The following is a 16,049-nucleotide window of genomic DNA, read 5'->3' as shown; positions in this document are numbered from 1 at the left end:
AAACCATGGTGGGGTTTACATATACTTATCAATGCTATCATACAAATGTCAGTAATTCGACATTTGTCCGATGACGCAGCCACGTTGGAAGGTTGTGTTATCACAAAGTGCTGTGCTCATCATTGTGTGTGCAGTAGGCTTATGACTTCCCTCACATTGCCGAAAAGAAGAGGCATGTGATTCTGGTTGTGACTGGGCGCACGTTTCGGGTTGTTTACGGGAATGCACTGTGAACCTCGGTAAACATTTACCTGCGGAAAAGGTCTGCGAGCTTAAATAGGTTTCTCGATTTAGTGGTTGAAAGTTTCATTTATAGTTTCTAGAGTTGAGTCCGTTTTGCCCAGGGTATCAGTCACACACACGCGCACACATCAGTTTCTCTCTGTGAAAAACAAGAGAACCTCAGTCTTGTTACTTACACTATTATTGTCATTCTACACTATTGTTCAGTCTTTGAGTTAATGCAAAATTAAGATTTCATAAATCTAATATTTGGGAAATGTGCATTTGAGTTATGAAGCAAACGTTGTAGTATTTTTATTACAGGAAGTGATGAAGTCATTACATCATTTGACGTTTGTGATAGTGGCAGGCCAGCTCTATCTGGACTCCAGTGTTTGATGGGCTAACTCTCACTCCCCCCTCTTTCCTTGCCTCATTGTCAGCAGTGTGTCAATGCCACTGGCCCCTGTTTCACTCGTAATGAAAAGTACAATGTAATCAGTGGCATGTGCCAAATAGACCATGATTAGCTCTTCCTCTGGGTTAAGGAGGGTGACTGTCTGGTGGTGTTGATCGTAACACACGTGTCCGCCGTGTGGACAGTCCCTCCAGATGGCTGAGGGGGGAGTGTGTGTGTGTGTGCAGCCGTGGTGGATTGGCAAGATGAGAGCAACTGCAATGCCTCAACCCCACCCTGCTCTACGCTGTAGGGGGGCTCGACCTGACGCATGCCACGCGTCTACACACACAGGTCCCTCAGCCCAAATGGGATAATGGCTTGGCCTAACCCCCCCCCCTAATGGTTCCTCCATTGAGGGTCTAACTCTTTCCAGAACAACACCCAAATCCACTGTGCCTCCTCCGCGCACACTTTTTGAGGAAAGTTCAAGCGGATACAAGCTTCGTTTGACACACACACACACACGCCACAGGAAATGGTCAATAACAATCTTCTTGCTATGTATGATCTTGTGAGAGGCATCCTGTAGACCGGAATTAAAACATATTGTGACAAAGGGGAGAAAATCAGTGACACTCCAGATCAACTCTCAAGATAAGATCCAATGCTGTTGTGGGGAAAGTTTTGGGAAGATTGATTGTGATATTCAAACTCTCTCACAATGTGAATAACAGTCAGGGCCCTTGAATGAGAAATGGACAGTGTAGCCAGTACTTCTCTTTTTGTGACAACAAGAACATGAAAAGCAGGACCGTTAAGCTGTATCTGCTATGAAGTCAATAAAGTTTGCCTCTTGTCTCAGAGAGAACCAGGAATTTGGAATGGCTGCTAATCTCACCTGTGGTTTAGCCACCCCCACCCATTCCACCCACTCGTCCTCACCGCCTTTCTCTTCTTTCTTTTCATAATCCCTACCTCCTTCTGATGTGTTGGCACCACAATTATGCTGTGTGTGTTATACTCTTAGCCCTAATAGGAGCCCTCTGTAAAACTAACAGAGACAGGAGGTCCCCATGCCCTTCTTTGTGTGCCCCCCCCCTCTCCTCCAGGCATGCAGGCCACATTAAATACCCTCCTCGGCCTGCGCATAAACAAAAAGAGCCATTTGACTTCAGAGCAGAGGGACCCCTCCCTCAGCCTCAGGCCTGCCTGCGCCCCCTCCTTCCTTTACAGTTTAAGCAGAGAGAGGGATGAGGAGAGGGGAAAGGGATCAGGAGAGCCTACTGGGCCCAGATTGTTCCTAGCCAGCAAGCGGGTAGGGATGGACCACATGTGACTTTCAAAAGCGATAAGATGTTATTTTCCCTCGTTTTTTTTGTTTAGTTGAAATATTAACTTGTTTTTCTGGAGGGAGGGAGATGTTTTTTTTGTTTAGTTGAAATCTTAACTTGTTTTTCTGGAGGGAGGGAGATGTTTTTTTTCGGTAGGGGTTGGTCGCTACAGAGCATGATCATGTAGACCAGCTGGGGTGCAGATCGTGTGTGTTTGGGACCGGTGGGTCGTCTGTTGGCAGGAAGGAGTAGGCAGCGAGTGATGTGGTCAACTCTCTGTCACCAGTGGGAGGGGAGAAAGAAAGGAAGAGGGAAGGATTGAAGACCCGGTTATGTCCTTTCTTTCTCTCCCTCCCTGCCGCCCTCCCCTGCCTCATGTTTTATTTTCTTCATTATCATTCTTCATTAGCCCTCGCTCCACTCCGCCCCACTCAAGACTAATGTCAATCAAGAGGGGGAGAGTAGGGGATTTCCAGTTGAATTCCAGGACATGGTTGCTTGCTTTGAGTGGGCTTTGCTATGAGGATCTGATATACAGACCACGGATGGAGAAAAAGAGGACTAGATGGAGGAGGAGAGACGGTGTTTAGTGGTGTATTTAACCAGGGTCAGCAAGCCCTGGTCTTTTTATGCCTCAGTTTATTACCAGAGGCAGAGAGATAGAAAGGGAAGGAGAGAGGGATGAGTTGGTGAGACTGAGCCATGAGGTCAGTCCAGCGTCGCCCTCTAGAGGGTGTGTATCTGTGTGTGTGAGAGGAACGTCTGTCCGCAGTTCTGTGCTGGGTAAACAGTATAGGGGCATTGAGTCACTGTCACAGGATGTCCTCCTTCTACATTAAGACTCATAAACACCCCCCCTCCCCCAATCTATGTGTGTCTGTGGGGGGTTGTTGATATATAATAGTGGCACCGTTACACAACAATCACCTATGTTGAGGGAATATGTTCTTGAGACTTTGATTTGGAACTGGCAACCTTTTCTAATGTATTCAAGTTTTTCGAAGACTGCAGGAGAATGTTTGAATTTATGTTCAGGTGTGTGATGGTACTTTTATGTTCCAATCGATATTGTTGTGTGTTTTTTTTGTGGAGCAGCAAGAGCTCATGCCTCAGGTGAAAGCGCTTGCTATTTCCATAGGGCATTGTGCGTTTGCCACTGCTACCCTGAATGAGCTGCAAGCGATCGTGTTCCTCATGGTGGTGGGCGGTCCTTGAGAGGGGGAGTGGAGACTGAATGAGGGAGGGACCACTGAGTGAATCAACATCTCCCTCACTTGTCAAGGGGCAGTCAGTTAAACAGAAGGCACTCACTGGAGCAGACACACGCGCTCACACACAGCACTCACACTCTGGAATAGTGCTTGGATCAGAGGGGGAGAGGGTGAACTGCACCTGTCCCACGTGCGCACACAAACACTCTCACCCAGGTGATAGATCATTCGGCCCTATGTGTGGCTGGGACCAAAGCTTCTCGGTGAGTACGCTACTGAACCCTAGTCAATGGAGAAAGAGTCTTGTAGAATTTAAAAAATATATATTATTATTTTGGTACTTTCACTTTATTTTAAGGAAATATTTACTACATTTTTTTCCCTAAATCACATGATCAGTTTTGAGGATTTTAATTTAAAGTTGTGTATTACATTTGTTTTGCTTGTAATAAGAATCAAAGACTTTCCTAAATGAATCCAGTGACGACAAATATGAAGGTTTATTTAATGACTTATTTGTATAAGTCATACGGTTTTCTCCTTGTTTGTCTGGCCACTCCATTATGCAATGAGTTTGTTAAACTTTCAATATATTGTGTATTAGAATATTTAAATGCAATCATTTTGAGTATTGAGATGGTTTAAATTGTTAAGCTTATTGTAGTTTGTCCACTTCAGCAGAATGATTTTAATTATTAAAATTCCAGAAATTGTCATTGGTTATAGCTTGCTTAAATTTGAAACTTGTATTTTCAAAGTCTGTTTTTAAACGATATCAGTAGTGTTTATCGAATATTTGAACAGAAGTGTGTGTGTGTGTGTGTGTGGGGGGGGGATAAATCAGTTGCTTTTGGCCAGGTTCTCAGTTTCAGTATTAGTTTTGCACAGCTGTCATAGAAAGATGTCTTTATTAGCAGGAACAGATTTCGACTAGTGTTTGGTATTATATTTATCTATATATTTAAATCCCTTTTAAAGGATATTCATGAAATCAATGTCCAATAAATAATATCACAATATTAAATAGTTTGAAAGGATCTACTCGAAATTGAAATGGAATATTTTGTTGTATTTTGTTGTTTGTTGTATTATAATTTCATGTATGTAATTATTTGGGATATTGTTTGCCGTACAGTTTGTTTTAAAGAAATGTTGGAAAAGCGATTTGTTATTCTGTTACTCTTCCAGAAGTTCATTAATTACACTAGTCTCCTAGGAACCTGTTTTGTTGGCTTGAGTGAATGTTGTTGAGTATAGGGTCATGTTGAATTTGGTCAAGGTTTGGGGAATTTTGTCAAGGTTTTAGTTGTGATTTAGTTTTGGAGATTGTTGGAGGGCCAAGTAGATTTCTGGTGTGGGTTATGGTACGTTTTTCCTGAATTATGTGAGTGTGTGACGGCGTATCAGGTTGCATTTCAGTCTATCATCGGCCTTGAAATTTGACAATCTGACATACGATCATTTATTCTACGTACACTGTTTTTTTGTGTGTGTGAGATGGTCTTGGGTGGGGAGCGTTTGAAGTTTGTTTGTGCTGCTGTGGCCCCTCAAATGGAAAAGTTTGGCGCTCCCTCCCGACTGTCCCACACACACTTGGGGATGATTTGCCGGTTCCGCTACTCTGCTTCCAATTTTAGCTCCATTCAGACCCAGACAGGATTTCCTTCCTCCGCCTTCCCCTGTTTGTGACTCTTTTTCCACCCTGGGGATGGAGAGGGATAGGGACAGTGAGAGAGCATTAGGAAGAGGGGGATTAAGATACTGATGTTGACAGTTTGACAAGGAGGGAGAATGAAGAAGGGTAGGTTGGACAGAGTGGGAGAAGGGTACAGAGGGAATGAAGAAGGGTAGGTTGGACAGAGTGGGAGAAGGGTACAGAGGGAATGAAGAAGGGTAGGTTGGACAGAGTGGGAGAAGGGTACAGAGGGAATGAAGAAGGGTAGGTTGGACAGAGTGGGAGAAGGGTACAGAGGGAATGAAGAAGGGTAGGTTGGACAGAGTGGGAGAAGGGTACAGAGGGAATGAAGAGGGAGGGTAGAGAGACCGGGGGGGTGCGTTGTGTGGCTGGCCCTGACCTTATGCCAACTTACATAGCCCACAGAAAGGACTCACAGCTTGGCTGCCATTGACCAATGACTTGTGCAGATAGGTTGACCAATCTGTCTTGCCCTGAGACACTAGCCAGATCAGCATACAGTATATAACACATACATACACATACATACTCACAACTCATCTGTAATAAAACATTCATAGACTTTTCACTCTGGATTCAATACGTTTTTATGTAACTTATTTGAATAGAGTTGATGGTTTCCTGTGATTGAGTGTTTCCCTCTAAGTAGAGAGTAGTGGTGATCAGACTGTCCTGGGCTGGAGGCTAGTAGGGTCGGTCGACTGTGGCTCTTGTTCCCACAGAGAGAGCACAGACACTGTCTGCTTAGTCAGCCAGTCTCAAAGGAACTCGCCACTCACTGACTCATACTGGATAATAACGCTCCCCCCTTTTTTTCTCCCCTTGTCTTTCTTTCTGTTCTCTTTATCTCATCTCTCCCCTTCACATTTTTTCCTTTCTCCTTCTCTCCATCTGTCTGTCTCTTGATCTTTTTTTCCCCTCACTCGCTCTCCCTTTCTCAGGCTACCTCTCATAGCTCGGCCATGTTGACTACTGAGGGGGCCCACACCGTAGAGCACGACGTCGGCAAAATGGACACAGAACCCCACAGGGACACGAAAACTCAGATGGGCACAGGATCCAAAATGGCCACCGACACAGACTCTAAGATGGAGGAGGCGGACATGATGAAGTGGACGGAGGCAGAGTTTGAGGAGAAGTGTACCTACATCGTCAAGGATACTCCGCGGGAGGCAGGAACGGAGAGCGAGGGGTTAACGAGAGCAGAGGCCTCGCTGCCTCGTAACCTGGCCTTCAAACAACTTGCGGAATCCAAAGAGGTAGGAGGACACGTGTGTGTGTGTGTGTGTGTGTGTGTATACATGCATAAATACACACACCGTCTGTAAACCCATATGCCCCCCCCAAACTCGCATGACTCCACTTTAGGTAAAATATGACAGCAGGAGAAATGTCAGCCAGGGGAAATTGTGGTGAGGAGCGTGTCTCGTTGTAAAAGATCGCACACTGGAGCACGGCGACGACCTGTATGTGTTGTAGGAGTGGTGTGTAAGCCCAGTGTGGAGGGGAATTCACACACACTCTCTCTGAGGTGTGATGCAGGTTGCTACAGACCCTCCGCAGTGAGAAATGAGCTCCCACCCATCCATGAAGAGTCATTAATCATACTTAGCCCTGCTGTTGACAGGAGCTTCATCCACACATCCTGATAACCATTTTCCATACCTGTCTCTGTGTGTCTATCCCTCGATGTTCTCACACTTTGTCGCGCTGTCTCTTCTATCCCCTAGAGGGCGCACTAGTCAGTCCTACACTAGACCAGACCCAACTCTCCCTACCTACATACCTACCTGTCCAACTCTGTCCAAATATCACCTTCTTCACAACCCGAACTGATCCCCAGTCTAACTGTTGAACACTGTAGAATATGTGTGAGGGGTCACAAGGTTAGGTGGGGGAGTGTGTTGCGTTTTGTGGTTTTAACCTGATCAAGACCGCATGATTTGGTTGCAATTAATAGATTTCCTCGTCATTGCTCATCTGTTTCTTATCACCCTGTGTGTGTGAGAATGAGTGTTTCCCACCACGTTTGTTTACGACCTGATACGGTATCAGTCAATATTTATCACCTTCACAGAAGGGACCACTAAGATTGATAGAGGAAAATGAGAGGATGTGGAAAGAATATAGCATTTACCAGTGATCAAAGGATATTGACTTAGTCATTTAGAGAGCATTGTAAAGTCAGTTAATAAGTTATCCTCAAAACACCCCTAATCTTGAGACATGGTCTGGCCCTGGGGTGGAAATGGGAAGGGGGATTTCCCAATCCTTTAGGGGGTGGGTGTTTTGTGTAGGATATGCATGAAGAGGGAAAGGGTGTGTGCGAGCGCGTGCGTGCAAGTGTAGACTGTGTGTAGGGGGTTTGGTGAATACATCAGAGTTTCATGGTTAGGAGATAAGCTGAACGTCTAGGTTTGATAATCCCTCAGTTTCAGACAGATGCACTTCCCTTGCTGTTCTTCCTCCCTCCCTCCCATTTCAAGTTTTTTTCCCTTCTATTTTTAATGTAAATTGTTTTGCAAGGAACAAAAGCTCTTCAATATCAGGTGTGGATATCTTCCTCTTAAGGCGAACAGTCTATTTAGATAATGAGTTGTTTTGATGTGGTAGGGTGTGTTGTGTGGTTAGGAGAGTGGGTGTCAGAGGGAGTGGCCCTGTGGTCAATTAGAAAGGAACAGAGAAGGTGAGGCGAGGAGGGCGAGATGCTTTGTGTCACAACCTGGGTGAGATGGAGGAAACTCTTTCCCTCAGGGTGTCTAACTCTTCCTGTTGGCACTGGATAAGGGTTAGGTGTATGTTTTGCTTATGTTCACACACTTAAAACACACAGCAAATGTGGCTTGAGGAAAAAGTGTGACTGTCCAATTCCCACCTTAGGCCACAGATTCTTTCTAGTACAGAGTAGTAATTAAACACACACAGAGAGGGAGGCAGCCTTGTTTGTTGATTTGATCATGATGGGTTCTTCCGGCCGTCTTCATGTGAAGACTGTGACCTCCTGGCAGGATGTGATAACGTAAATCCTCTAACCACCGAACACACACACACTTCAACTAATGGTCTTTATCGCTGTCCTGTAGGTGATTGGAGTGGCCAGCAGAGAGTACATCCCCAAAGGAACACGCTTCGGCCCCTTGGTGGGTCAGATTTACACTGCAGACAGCGTCCCCAAAGACGCCAACAGGAAGTACTTCTGGAGGGTGAGTGGTTTTCCCTCCTGTCCACTAACACACACACACACAGCGAGCGCTTCACTTTCAGTAAAAGACAGCCACAGAGGAAGAAAAACAATCATAGGTCATTTCCTGTTCCACTGACTGACTGAGTGTGACGTCACGGCCAGGGTCTCTGCATTCTGAAGAAGTTTGTGTGTGGAGACAGAAGGGGTTTTCTCTCTAATCATTCTGAGACTAAGGCTCTCCACTGTGTGTGTGTGTGGTACATCCTGTGTGTATGCAGTTTTTATACGCATACTTGTCTCGGACACACACACACACACACACACCCTCAACACCTATTTCATCATGATACATCTGCTGGGTGAAGCCTGCTGTTCAATAGTGGTTGTCTGATCAGTGTGGCAGCTAGTACAGTAAGAACTGTAGTGGAATATGACTATTTTACACTGTACACAGGAACAGTGCTTGTCACTTCCAGGAACAATGACAATGTAGCACACCCCCCCCCCCCCCACACACACACACACACACAGGCACTCACCTAGATTCAACAACATCCCATAGCAATGCGTTCTATTCATGTCCCTTGCTCAGGCAAGCCACAACAACACAGAGTTATAGGCCTCTCTCTCGGTGATGATGTTGATGGCCACAGTCAGATAGGAGAGAGGCTGGTCTATGAGTGGGGAAAGATTCAGAATGAGTGTCGTTGACATTGTCAGCGTGACGTATCCTCTGACTCAACTCTTTTGGACGTGTATAAGAGGGGAGAGGCTCCTACTCGCTGTCTCACCATCTGTCTGTATAACTGGCTATAAGGTCTGGAGTGTAGGAGGGGAGAGATTTAACGAGTCTACACTTTAATGATATTACACTCGCGCTGCTAAAAATATGATTTGTCGACATATTTAGTCGTTACTCGGCACAGTTTTTCTAGAGCGTTCTAAACTTGCCATTGAGACTTCCTTGCCTGTTAACCTTTGACCATTTCCTTACTCTCCGTCCCCTCAGATATACTCGGAGGGCGACTTCCACCACTTTGTGGACGGCCTGGACGAGGAGCGGTCTAACTGGATGCGCTACGTCAACCCGGCCCACTCGGCGGAGGAGCAGAACCTGGCGGCGTGCCAGAATGGCACGAACATCTACTTCTACACGGTGAGGGCCATCCCCCCTGGCACCGAGCTGCTGGTGTGGTACTGCCCAGAGTTCGCTCACCGCCTCCACTACCCGCCCTCTGGAGAGCTCATGATGCAGAAACTCAGTAAGACCTTTCATATGAAACCTTATTACATGGATGTTATACCATAGTAATAACACTGTAAACTGTCAGTTATATAATGATGATCATATACTGTATGCAATGCTTTATTACATAGTAATAACGTTGTATCCTTGGAAGTATAGTGTACTATTGGTATTATGTTGATTAACTTTCCATGGTCATCTTGAGTGTGAGTTATTTTATTTAGCACCTACCTGCTCAGTGTTTGTGTGTCGCGAGAGTGTATATTTGTGAGAGCCTGACAGTGTTTCTGAGGGGAGCCACGTCTCCTTCCTCTCTGAACATCAGCCTGGCATTACCACACACAGCCCCTCGACCTTTCATCTCTGTCAGCGCCACCATTGCGTGTGTGTGGTCACTCTGGTCATAAATAAAGTCAATCAGCTAAATGCAAATATGAGTAAGTGTGTGAGGAAGCAACAACAAAAATGTGATGGATTGGAGGGGAAAAAAAGAGTGAGCGAGATAGAGAGAGCGCCAGACAGAGTAGGGATGGAAGGAGCCAGCATTCTGCCTCCAGGTGTAGTAGGTAGTGACTACAGTTCCCCGGGAGATGCACATCTCCTGGGGCAGAGAGACACAGGGGCCTGGGCGCCCTCATGGTACTGGCCCCTCTGGCCCCTACTCTTTCTCTATGGCCCCTGTAATTAAACCACCCCACTACTGCAGGGGTCCCTGTTGACCTGGGAATGACATCATACTCACCTCTTTCTGTTTTTCTTCTCTCTGTCTCGGTCCATCTCTCTCCCTGTGTCTTTCTCCATTAACCCAGTCATAGTAGAACCAGACGTGTGTGTGTGTGTGTGTGTGTGTGTGTGTTGGTTATGTGTGAGTCAGCAGAACTGGCTGGTCTGAAATGACTGAACTCAAGCTCTTCTCCCACTCGCTCTCCGTCTTTGTGTGACAGCTGTTTTTTTTTCTCCATATTTGAGAGTGTGTGTGACAATCAATGACTATACGTTTTGCACAGACATATGGCACCTGTTAGCATTTCCTGTTCTAAATGTGTGTTCGTTCAAACGCATACTATCCTACTCACACCCCCTCTCCCTTGCATGCAAGCACACACATACCCGGAGAGGTATTTCATTCCAACACACTCACTCTTTTAATCTCAAAAGTGTGTGCGCGCACACGTGCCCCTGTGCGTGTTTGTGTATGACGGGCTGACGGCTCCTTGGCATTCTCCCTAATTTATTTGGCACTTTAAAAGTGGAGAGACAGAGAAAAGGGAGGGAGGAGAGGAAGAAAAGCGTCTCCTCTATTGACTACTTGAACTTCCTGGCGGCGGGACTGTGCTGACAGATTGATATCTCCAAGATGGCCACCCTGTTTGTTTTCTGTAAGAAAGGAGGGGAAAGAGAGGAGGGCTGGGAGTGGTGTTATCTGGGGGGGAGGACAGGGAGGAGGAAAGGGGTGCGGGGGGCACTGATAACCTCTGTTTACATACTGCCGCAGTAGTGGTGTGGGGGTCACTGTGTTGGTTGAAAGTCTGTCGAGTGCTGGAAAGCTTAATGTATATACACGTTAGTGGACACACACACACACCCACACACACACACACACACACACACACACACACACAGATTCGTGACCCTCTAGTAAAGGTACAATGGGTAGTAAATGGATGGGATTGATGTCCACTCTAAACCCCAACTCTGATGGAGGTTTAACAGGTGAGGATGTGCTAACCGACAAGCAGAGGCGTTTAGTGTGTGTAGCCTGGAACAAAGGCCTCTTTGTCATGGTGTGTGTGAGACGGGGGGAGAGAGTCAGGAGGAGAGGGCAGGTTGAGGCCAAACTTTGGAGAGGAAACTTTCAATCAGCCCTGCCCCCATTTGGATTTTATCTTGATTTTTATCTGCCCCCAGACCACCTCCTCTACACACACACACACACACCCTGCCCAGAGGCAGCCGTCACGCCTCACTTCCTGTCTTTTAGCCCCCCATGATCGTTCGTCAAATCTGTCGCTCTAATTGGACCACTGGGTTACTGTGTTCCTAACCCCACCTCCCCCCTCACACTCTACAGCTGAAAGACTATTATTTCTCCTAAGCTAAAGACATGTCTAGATAAGTTTTTCTTCCTGTGGGCACTTTAAAATGCTCCTGACACCAAGTCAAAGGGAAACGGGGTCTTCAGTCAGAGGGAGAACAGTGTCTGACCTCTCTATCTTGCTCTCCCTCTCTCTCTCAACCCTCTACAGAGCAGTCTCTGCTGGAAGCCAAGCAGCAGGCCAGTGAGGAGCATGTCAGCAGCAGCAGTGCCCCAGTCAAGATAGAACACAGTGTCTCCTCCATCCTCAGGGGCCCCACCACCTCCAGCAAGAGGGAGCCCAGCCGGCCACTGGCCACACGACCCCGCTGTGCTGACAGCCCCGAGCGACCTCTGTACCCCCGTGCCCTCTACCCCCCATTCCGCCCCCACCCTCATCTGACTGAAGAGTTCCTGAGTTGTAAGACCAGCCCGGTACAGTTTGGTTACACAGCGATCAGATCACCAGGCAACCAGTCGTCAGCGACCCCAAGTCCGTCGGCGCGGAGCAGTCCGGAGAGTAGCCCCCACGGTAGCCCCGCAGCTCCCCAACCCACACCCCCATCCTCTTTTTACTCCCGAGGTTTGGGTCCCTTCCCAGGCTACTCTCCACCAGCCGCCCCCCTTTCCTCGCCCTTCTACCCTCCCGGCCCCCACTACTCCCGCTACATGCTACCCCACCACTACCCACTACCTGGGGGTGGGGTGCCCACTGTTGGGGGCATGTTTCCAAGAATGTACCCTCTCTTCAGCAGCCTGCTGCCCCCCCACATGCCCCTGCTGCCTGGGGAGGCGGGGAGAAGGTTCTTACTGCCTGACTCCTCCCACCCCTCATTCTCCACCCACAGGGACTTCCTCCACTCCGCCCCCACCAGTGCCTTTTTGGCCGCCACCACCCTCAAGGACAAGGCCAGCCCCCACTACCCCAATCACCCCTACCCTGGCCATGCTCATCCTCACCCACACGGGCACCTCCACGCCCCCACCAGCGGCTCCCCTACAGCGGGCACGGCAGCCCCTAGCGAGCGTGTGCCCACCAAGCCTACCTCAGCCCTGCTGGGCAGTGCCAGCGGCCGGCAGGAGGAGGCCATGAACCTGAGCAAGATGAAGCGTGGTGGTGGCTCTACAGGCTACAAGACCCTGCCTTACCCACTCAAGAAGCAGAACGGCAAGATCAAGTACGAGTGTAACGTCTGCAGCAAGACCTTCGGCCAGCTCTCTAACCTCAAGGTGAGACTAGAGACATTCTGTTCACTCCCTTCATTCCATGCAGCCAGACTACTTTGTGTTCCCTTGCATTGAACCCAACTGACGTAACGTTGTCCCTGCTGTGTGTAGGTGCACTTGCGTGTCCACAGCGGTGAGCGACCCTTCAAGTGTTCGACCTGCAGTAAGGGCTTCACCCAGCTGGCCCACCTGCAGAAACACTTCCTGGTGCACACTGGAGAGAAGCCCCATGAGTGCTCGGTAAAGACCACCACAAATTCTATGCTAGCCGCCAAGCCTATTAAGCTAGCTAGCTGCAGCATATACATAAGCAACGCTGAACTTCCTCCTCTAACCCTTCACTTGTCCTCTTTCTCCCCAGGTGTGCCATAAGCGCTTCAGCAGCACCAGCAACCTAAAGACCCACCTGCGCCTCCACTCGGGTGAGAAGCCCTACTCGTGCAAGCTCTGCCCTGCCAAGTTCACCCAGTTTGTCCACCTCAAGCTGCACAAGCGCCTTCACTCCCGCGAGCGGCCACACAAGTGCCCCCACTGCCACCGCCACTACATTCACCTGTGCAGCCTGCGGCTACACCTGAAGGGCTACTGTCTGGCTGCCGTCACCTCCTCAGGTGGCCCCACACCCAGCCCCTCCACCCAGGAAGAGCTCCAGCGCATCAACGAGGAGATTGAGCGCTTCGACATGAGCGACCACTCTGAGAGGCTGGACCAGCTCCAGGGAGGGGTTGAGGTCGAGGCTGTCCTGGAGAAGCAGGTCCTGGGGATGCTGTGGAGGGAGATGGACCTCAAGACCTCCGGCTACCACCACCACAAGGGCGGCGCCAGTGAGCTCCAGTCTACAGGTTACGGCCTGTACAATTCAGTCAATGAGACGTCGGTTATCAAACTGCGCCGAAGCAGTCCGCTTCTTCCTTCCAACGTCACGATCAAGCAGGAGTCCGAGGAACAGGCTTGAGCTCACCGTTTGAAGGACGTTGAGTCAGACTGTGGCTCTGAGAACTTGGTTAGCAGGAGCAACGAGTGTATTATATATTTTTGAATATATTTTTGATGGTTGTAGCGACTGGGGTTTTCAAACTTTCAGGGACTTCTGTACTCAGGGCTCCAAGAGACACTGTCCCCAGACTAATAAACTGTTCCACTGTGTCCTACACTTAAGACAGGACAATCCCTGGATTTCATATCATTATTATTACTATTATTTGTCTCTTTTCCAAGTGTTATTTTTGTTCAATTTGTTATATAACCTCCTTAATTTATTATGCAATTCTTTTGTCTTCAAAAAGCAATATGTGGAAGTGATGTTGACAATGACCAGGTAATTCATTGTAATTAACTGTTTGTTTTTCTGGTTTTGATTTCACTCTGGGGCCATTTTTTTGTATATACTTTCTCTCTCTCTGCCTGTATCTGTCCTGTGTGACCTGTTGAGAAGCAGGGGTACCCACTTCTCTTTTTTTATTTTATTTAAACAATATAGCAGGTTAAAAAAGGGTCAATGGTCACAACTTTGTTTTGCCAAAGGTGAACACGAACTGTTGATTAGAAAGAAAAGGTGTTGCTTGACCTTCTGACCCTTCCAGCAAGCATCCCTATGTCCACGCTCATCCTGAGCTCTACAAAAAAGGGCTTTTTGTTTGTTTGTATATTTTCAACAACAGTTACCTCAATGTGTGTATGATTGTATGCCTGTGAGTAGGAGTGTAAGTATGTGTGTGTCTGTTCAGAGGGAAACTGAAGGCAAGTGTGTTTCTATTTATTGCTTTTGCTACTTGAAGACTCAAATGAACTGGAGTGCAGCTCCACATGATCCAAAGTGCAGAGAAGTCTGCTCAATATGTAGCATATAAAGACTGTGAGTCCGGGAATCCCCCCCGCCCACAGTCCAAGGGAACTTCAAAACACTGTCAATAGCAAAAGGGGACCAAGTAAACCTTCTCAAATGGGATTTGTCAGATTCGAGGCGAGTAACCAAAGTTTACTTGGCTTTAGTTTCAAACACACCAAAAAGAAGAGACTTTTAAAGAATCGAAAAGAAGACCAAGACTACTGTTTGTCTGTGATGAAGTGTTAGCTCTTTAGCTGTGGTTTTGTAGTTTTTTGTTTTGTTTGAGAAAAATGTATCCCCCTTCTCATTCTTAAATGGCACAGACCAAAGCACCTCGGCCTTCTTATGCACTGGCCCCTCCCCTTTATGACTTAATTGCCGGTGCTCCTCCCACTATTCAATATGATTGGACTGTTATAATGTCTGTAAGATGACATATGGTTTGTCTCCATAGCAACTGACCCCATGCCGGTGACCTGGAAGCAGTTGCACATCAGTCCCCATTCTCTTTTTTTTCTCTCTCCCTCTCTTCCTCCAACCCTAAAGTATGACCAAAGCGTCCCCTTTCATCTTTAGCCCTAGAGGAGAGAAATTGGAAAAAAATACTGTCTCTGTTTACATAGTTATTTATGTGCAAAATGTAAATTTATGATAAATGTCCACAGTTCTAATCTGACTCTGTGTGTGTGAGTTTTTATCTGCCTCCTGTTTTGGGTATTGTGCTTTAGGAGAAGCAGCTAGCAGACATTAGGGTCTCAGTATTCTATGGCTTCTGGTAGATCATGTTGCTTCCACCTCTCATGTAGCCCCAGATCAGTGATCATGGAGGAAAGGACAGGAGAGGTAGCTAGTTAAAACTAATGAGACACCACTTTGCCTCGGACAATATGAGGCATCATCAAAGTGGTAAGCATGCCTTTTTGGTTTAGATCAAGACACTGGAAGAATTTCCAAGGGATGGAATGAATGGAGAATAGTGTATTTAGAAGACACACAAACCTTTCATTGACCTCAACACAAGATTTTTATGAATGTTCTAGTCATGCATGCATGGTCGATATGTAGTAAAGAGGACTGAAGGTTTGTCCATTTAAAAATAAAGTTTATTGCGTGCCGTGCTAAACTAAAAGACAGGAAAAGGAAATAAGAGTACACTTGGAACACATCCCCCTACCCCACGGCAATAGTAACTGTGGTCGGTCTTTTATCCTCAGTTTATCCTGCACCATTTCCTCATGAGCGTCTGCTCATTGAAAAAGTGAATAATTCAGTACAGACTGCAGGCTCTCTACAATCAAACCCACAGTGTAGTATACACAGCAGCATAACATACCTGTTTTCCTCCTGGTCAAGTAAAACAGAATGGTTTTGGGCAGTGTAAAAGTACTAGACATCACCTTACTCTGGTTTCAGAGTAAGGCACGTACAGGTAACTGCCAAAATAAAGGAAACACCAACATAAAGGGGTTGAGTGGACCTAAACCATAACAGATCCATCCGCTAGAACCCTCGTTTACTTGTTTCCTTTATTTTGGCAGTTGCCTGTATGTAGACCTACAAGGCACAATCATAAACAAGCTCTATTATAATGTAAACGTTAAGCTAGCTAGCACAGCTGAGCTATTCATGT

The 16,049-nt window shown here is 47.1% G+C and overlaps 1 protein-coding gene across 2 annotated transcripts in view; it reads left to right on the top strand.

The window, feature by feature from the left end:
• The window catches only part of LOC139380511 (PR domain zinc finger protein 1-like), a 16,192-nt gene extending 1,097 nt beyond the window's left edge, over positions 1–15,095 (top strand). The window contains exons 1-7 of one of the 2 annotated variants that reach the window (XM_071123228.1): positions 3,250–3,427; positions 5,802–6,119; positions 7,944–8,063; positions 9,054–9,306; positions 11,537–12,594; positions 12,703–12,831; positions 12,953–15,095. In XM_071123228.1, coding sequence (XP_070979329.1) covers positions 3,401–3,427; positions 5,802–6,119; positions 7,944–8,063; positions 9,054–9,306; positions 11,537–12,594; positions 12,703–12,831; positions 12,953–13,546 — 2,499 coding nt within the window. In that variant the 5' untranslated portion in view covers positions 3,250–3,400 and the 3' untranslated portion in view covers positions 13,547–15,095. Of the gene's footprint in view, positions 1–3,249; positions 3,428–5,801; positions 6,120–7,943; positions 8,064–9,053; positions 9,307–11,536; positions 12,595–12,702; positions 12,832–12,952 lie in introns of those variants that run through there. The other variant, XM_071123235.1, reaches the window with a different exon arrangement.
• The last annotated feature ends 954 nt before the right edge of the window (positions 15,096–16,049 follow it).

This window comes from Oncorhynchus clarkii, chromosome 2 (genome assembly GCF_045791955.1).
Source record: "Oncorhynchus clarkii lewisi isolate Uvic-CL-2024 chromosome 2, UVic_Ocla_1.0, whole genome shotgun sequence".
Lineage (NCBI taxonomy): Eukaryota > Metazoa > Chordata > Actinopteri > Salmoniformes > Salmonidae > Oncorhynchus > Oncorhynchus clarkii.
This window is presented reverse-complemented; position numbering and strand designations above follow the sequence as displayed.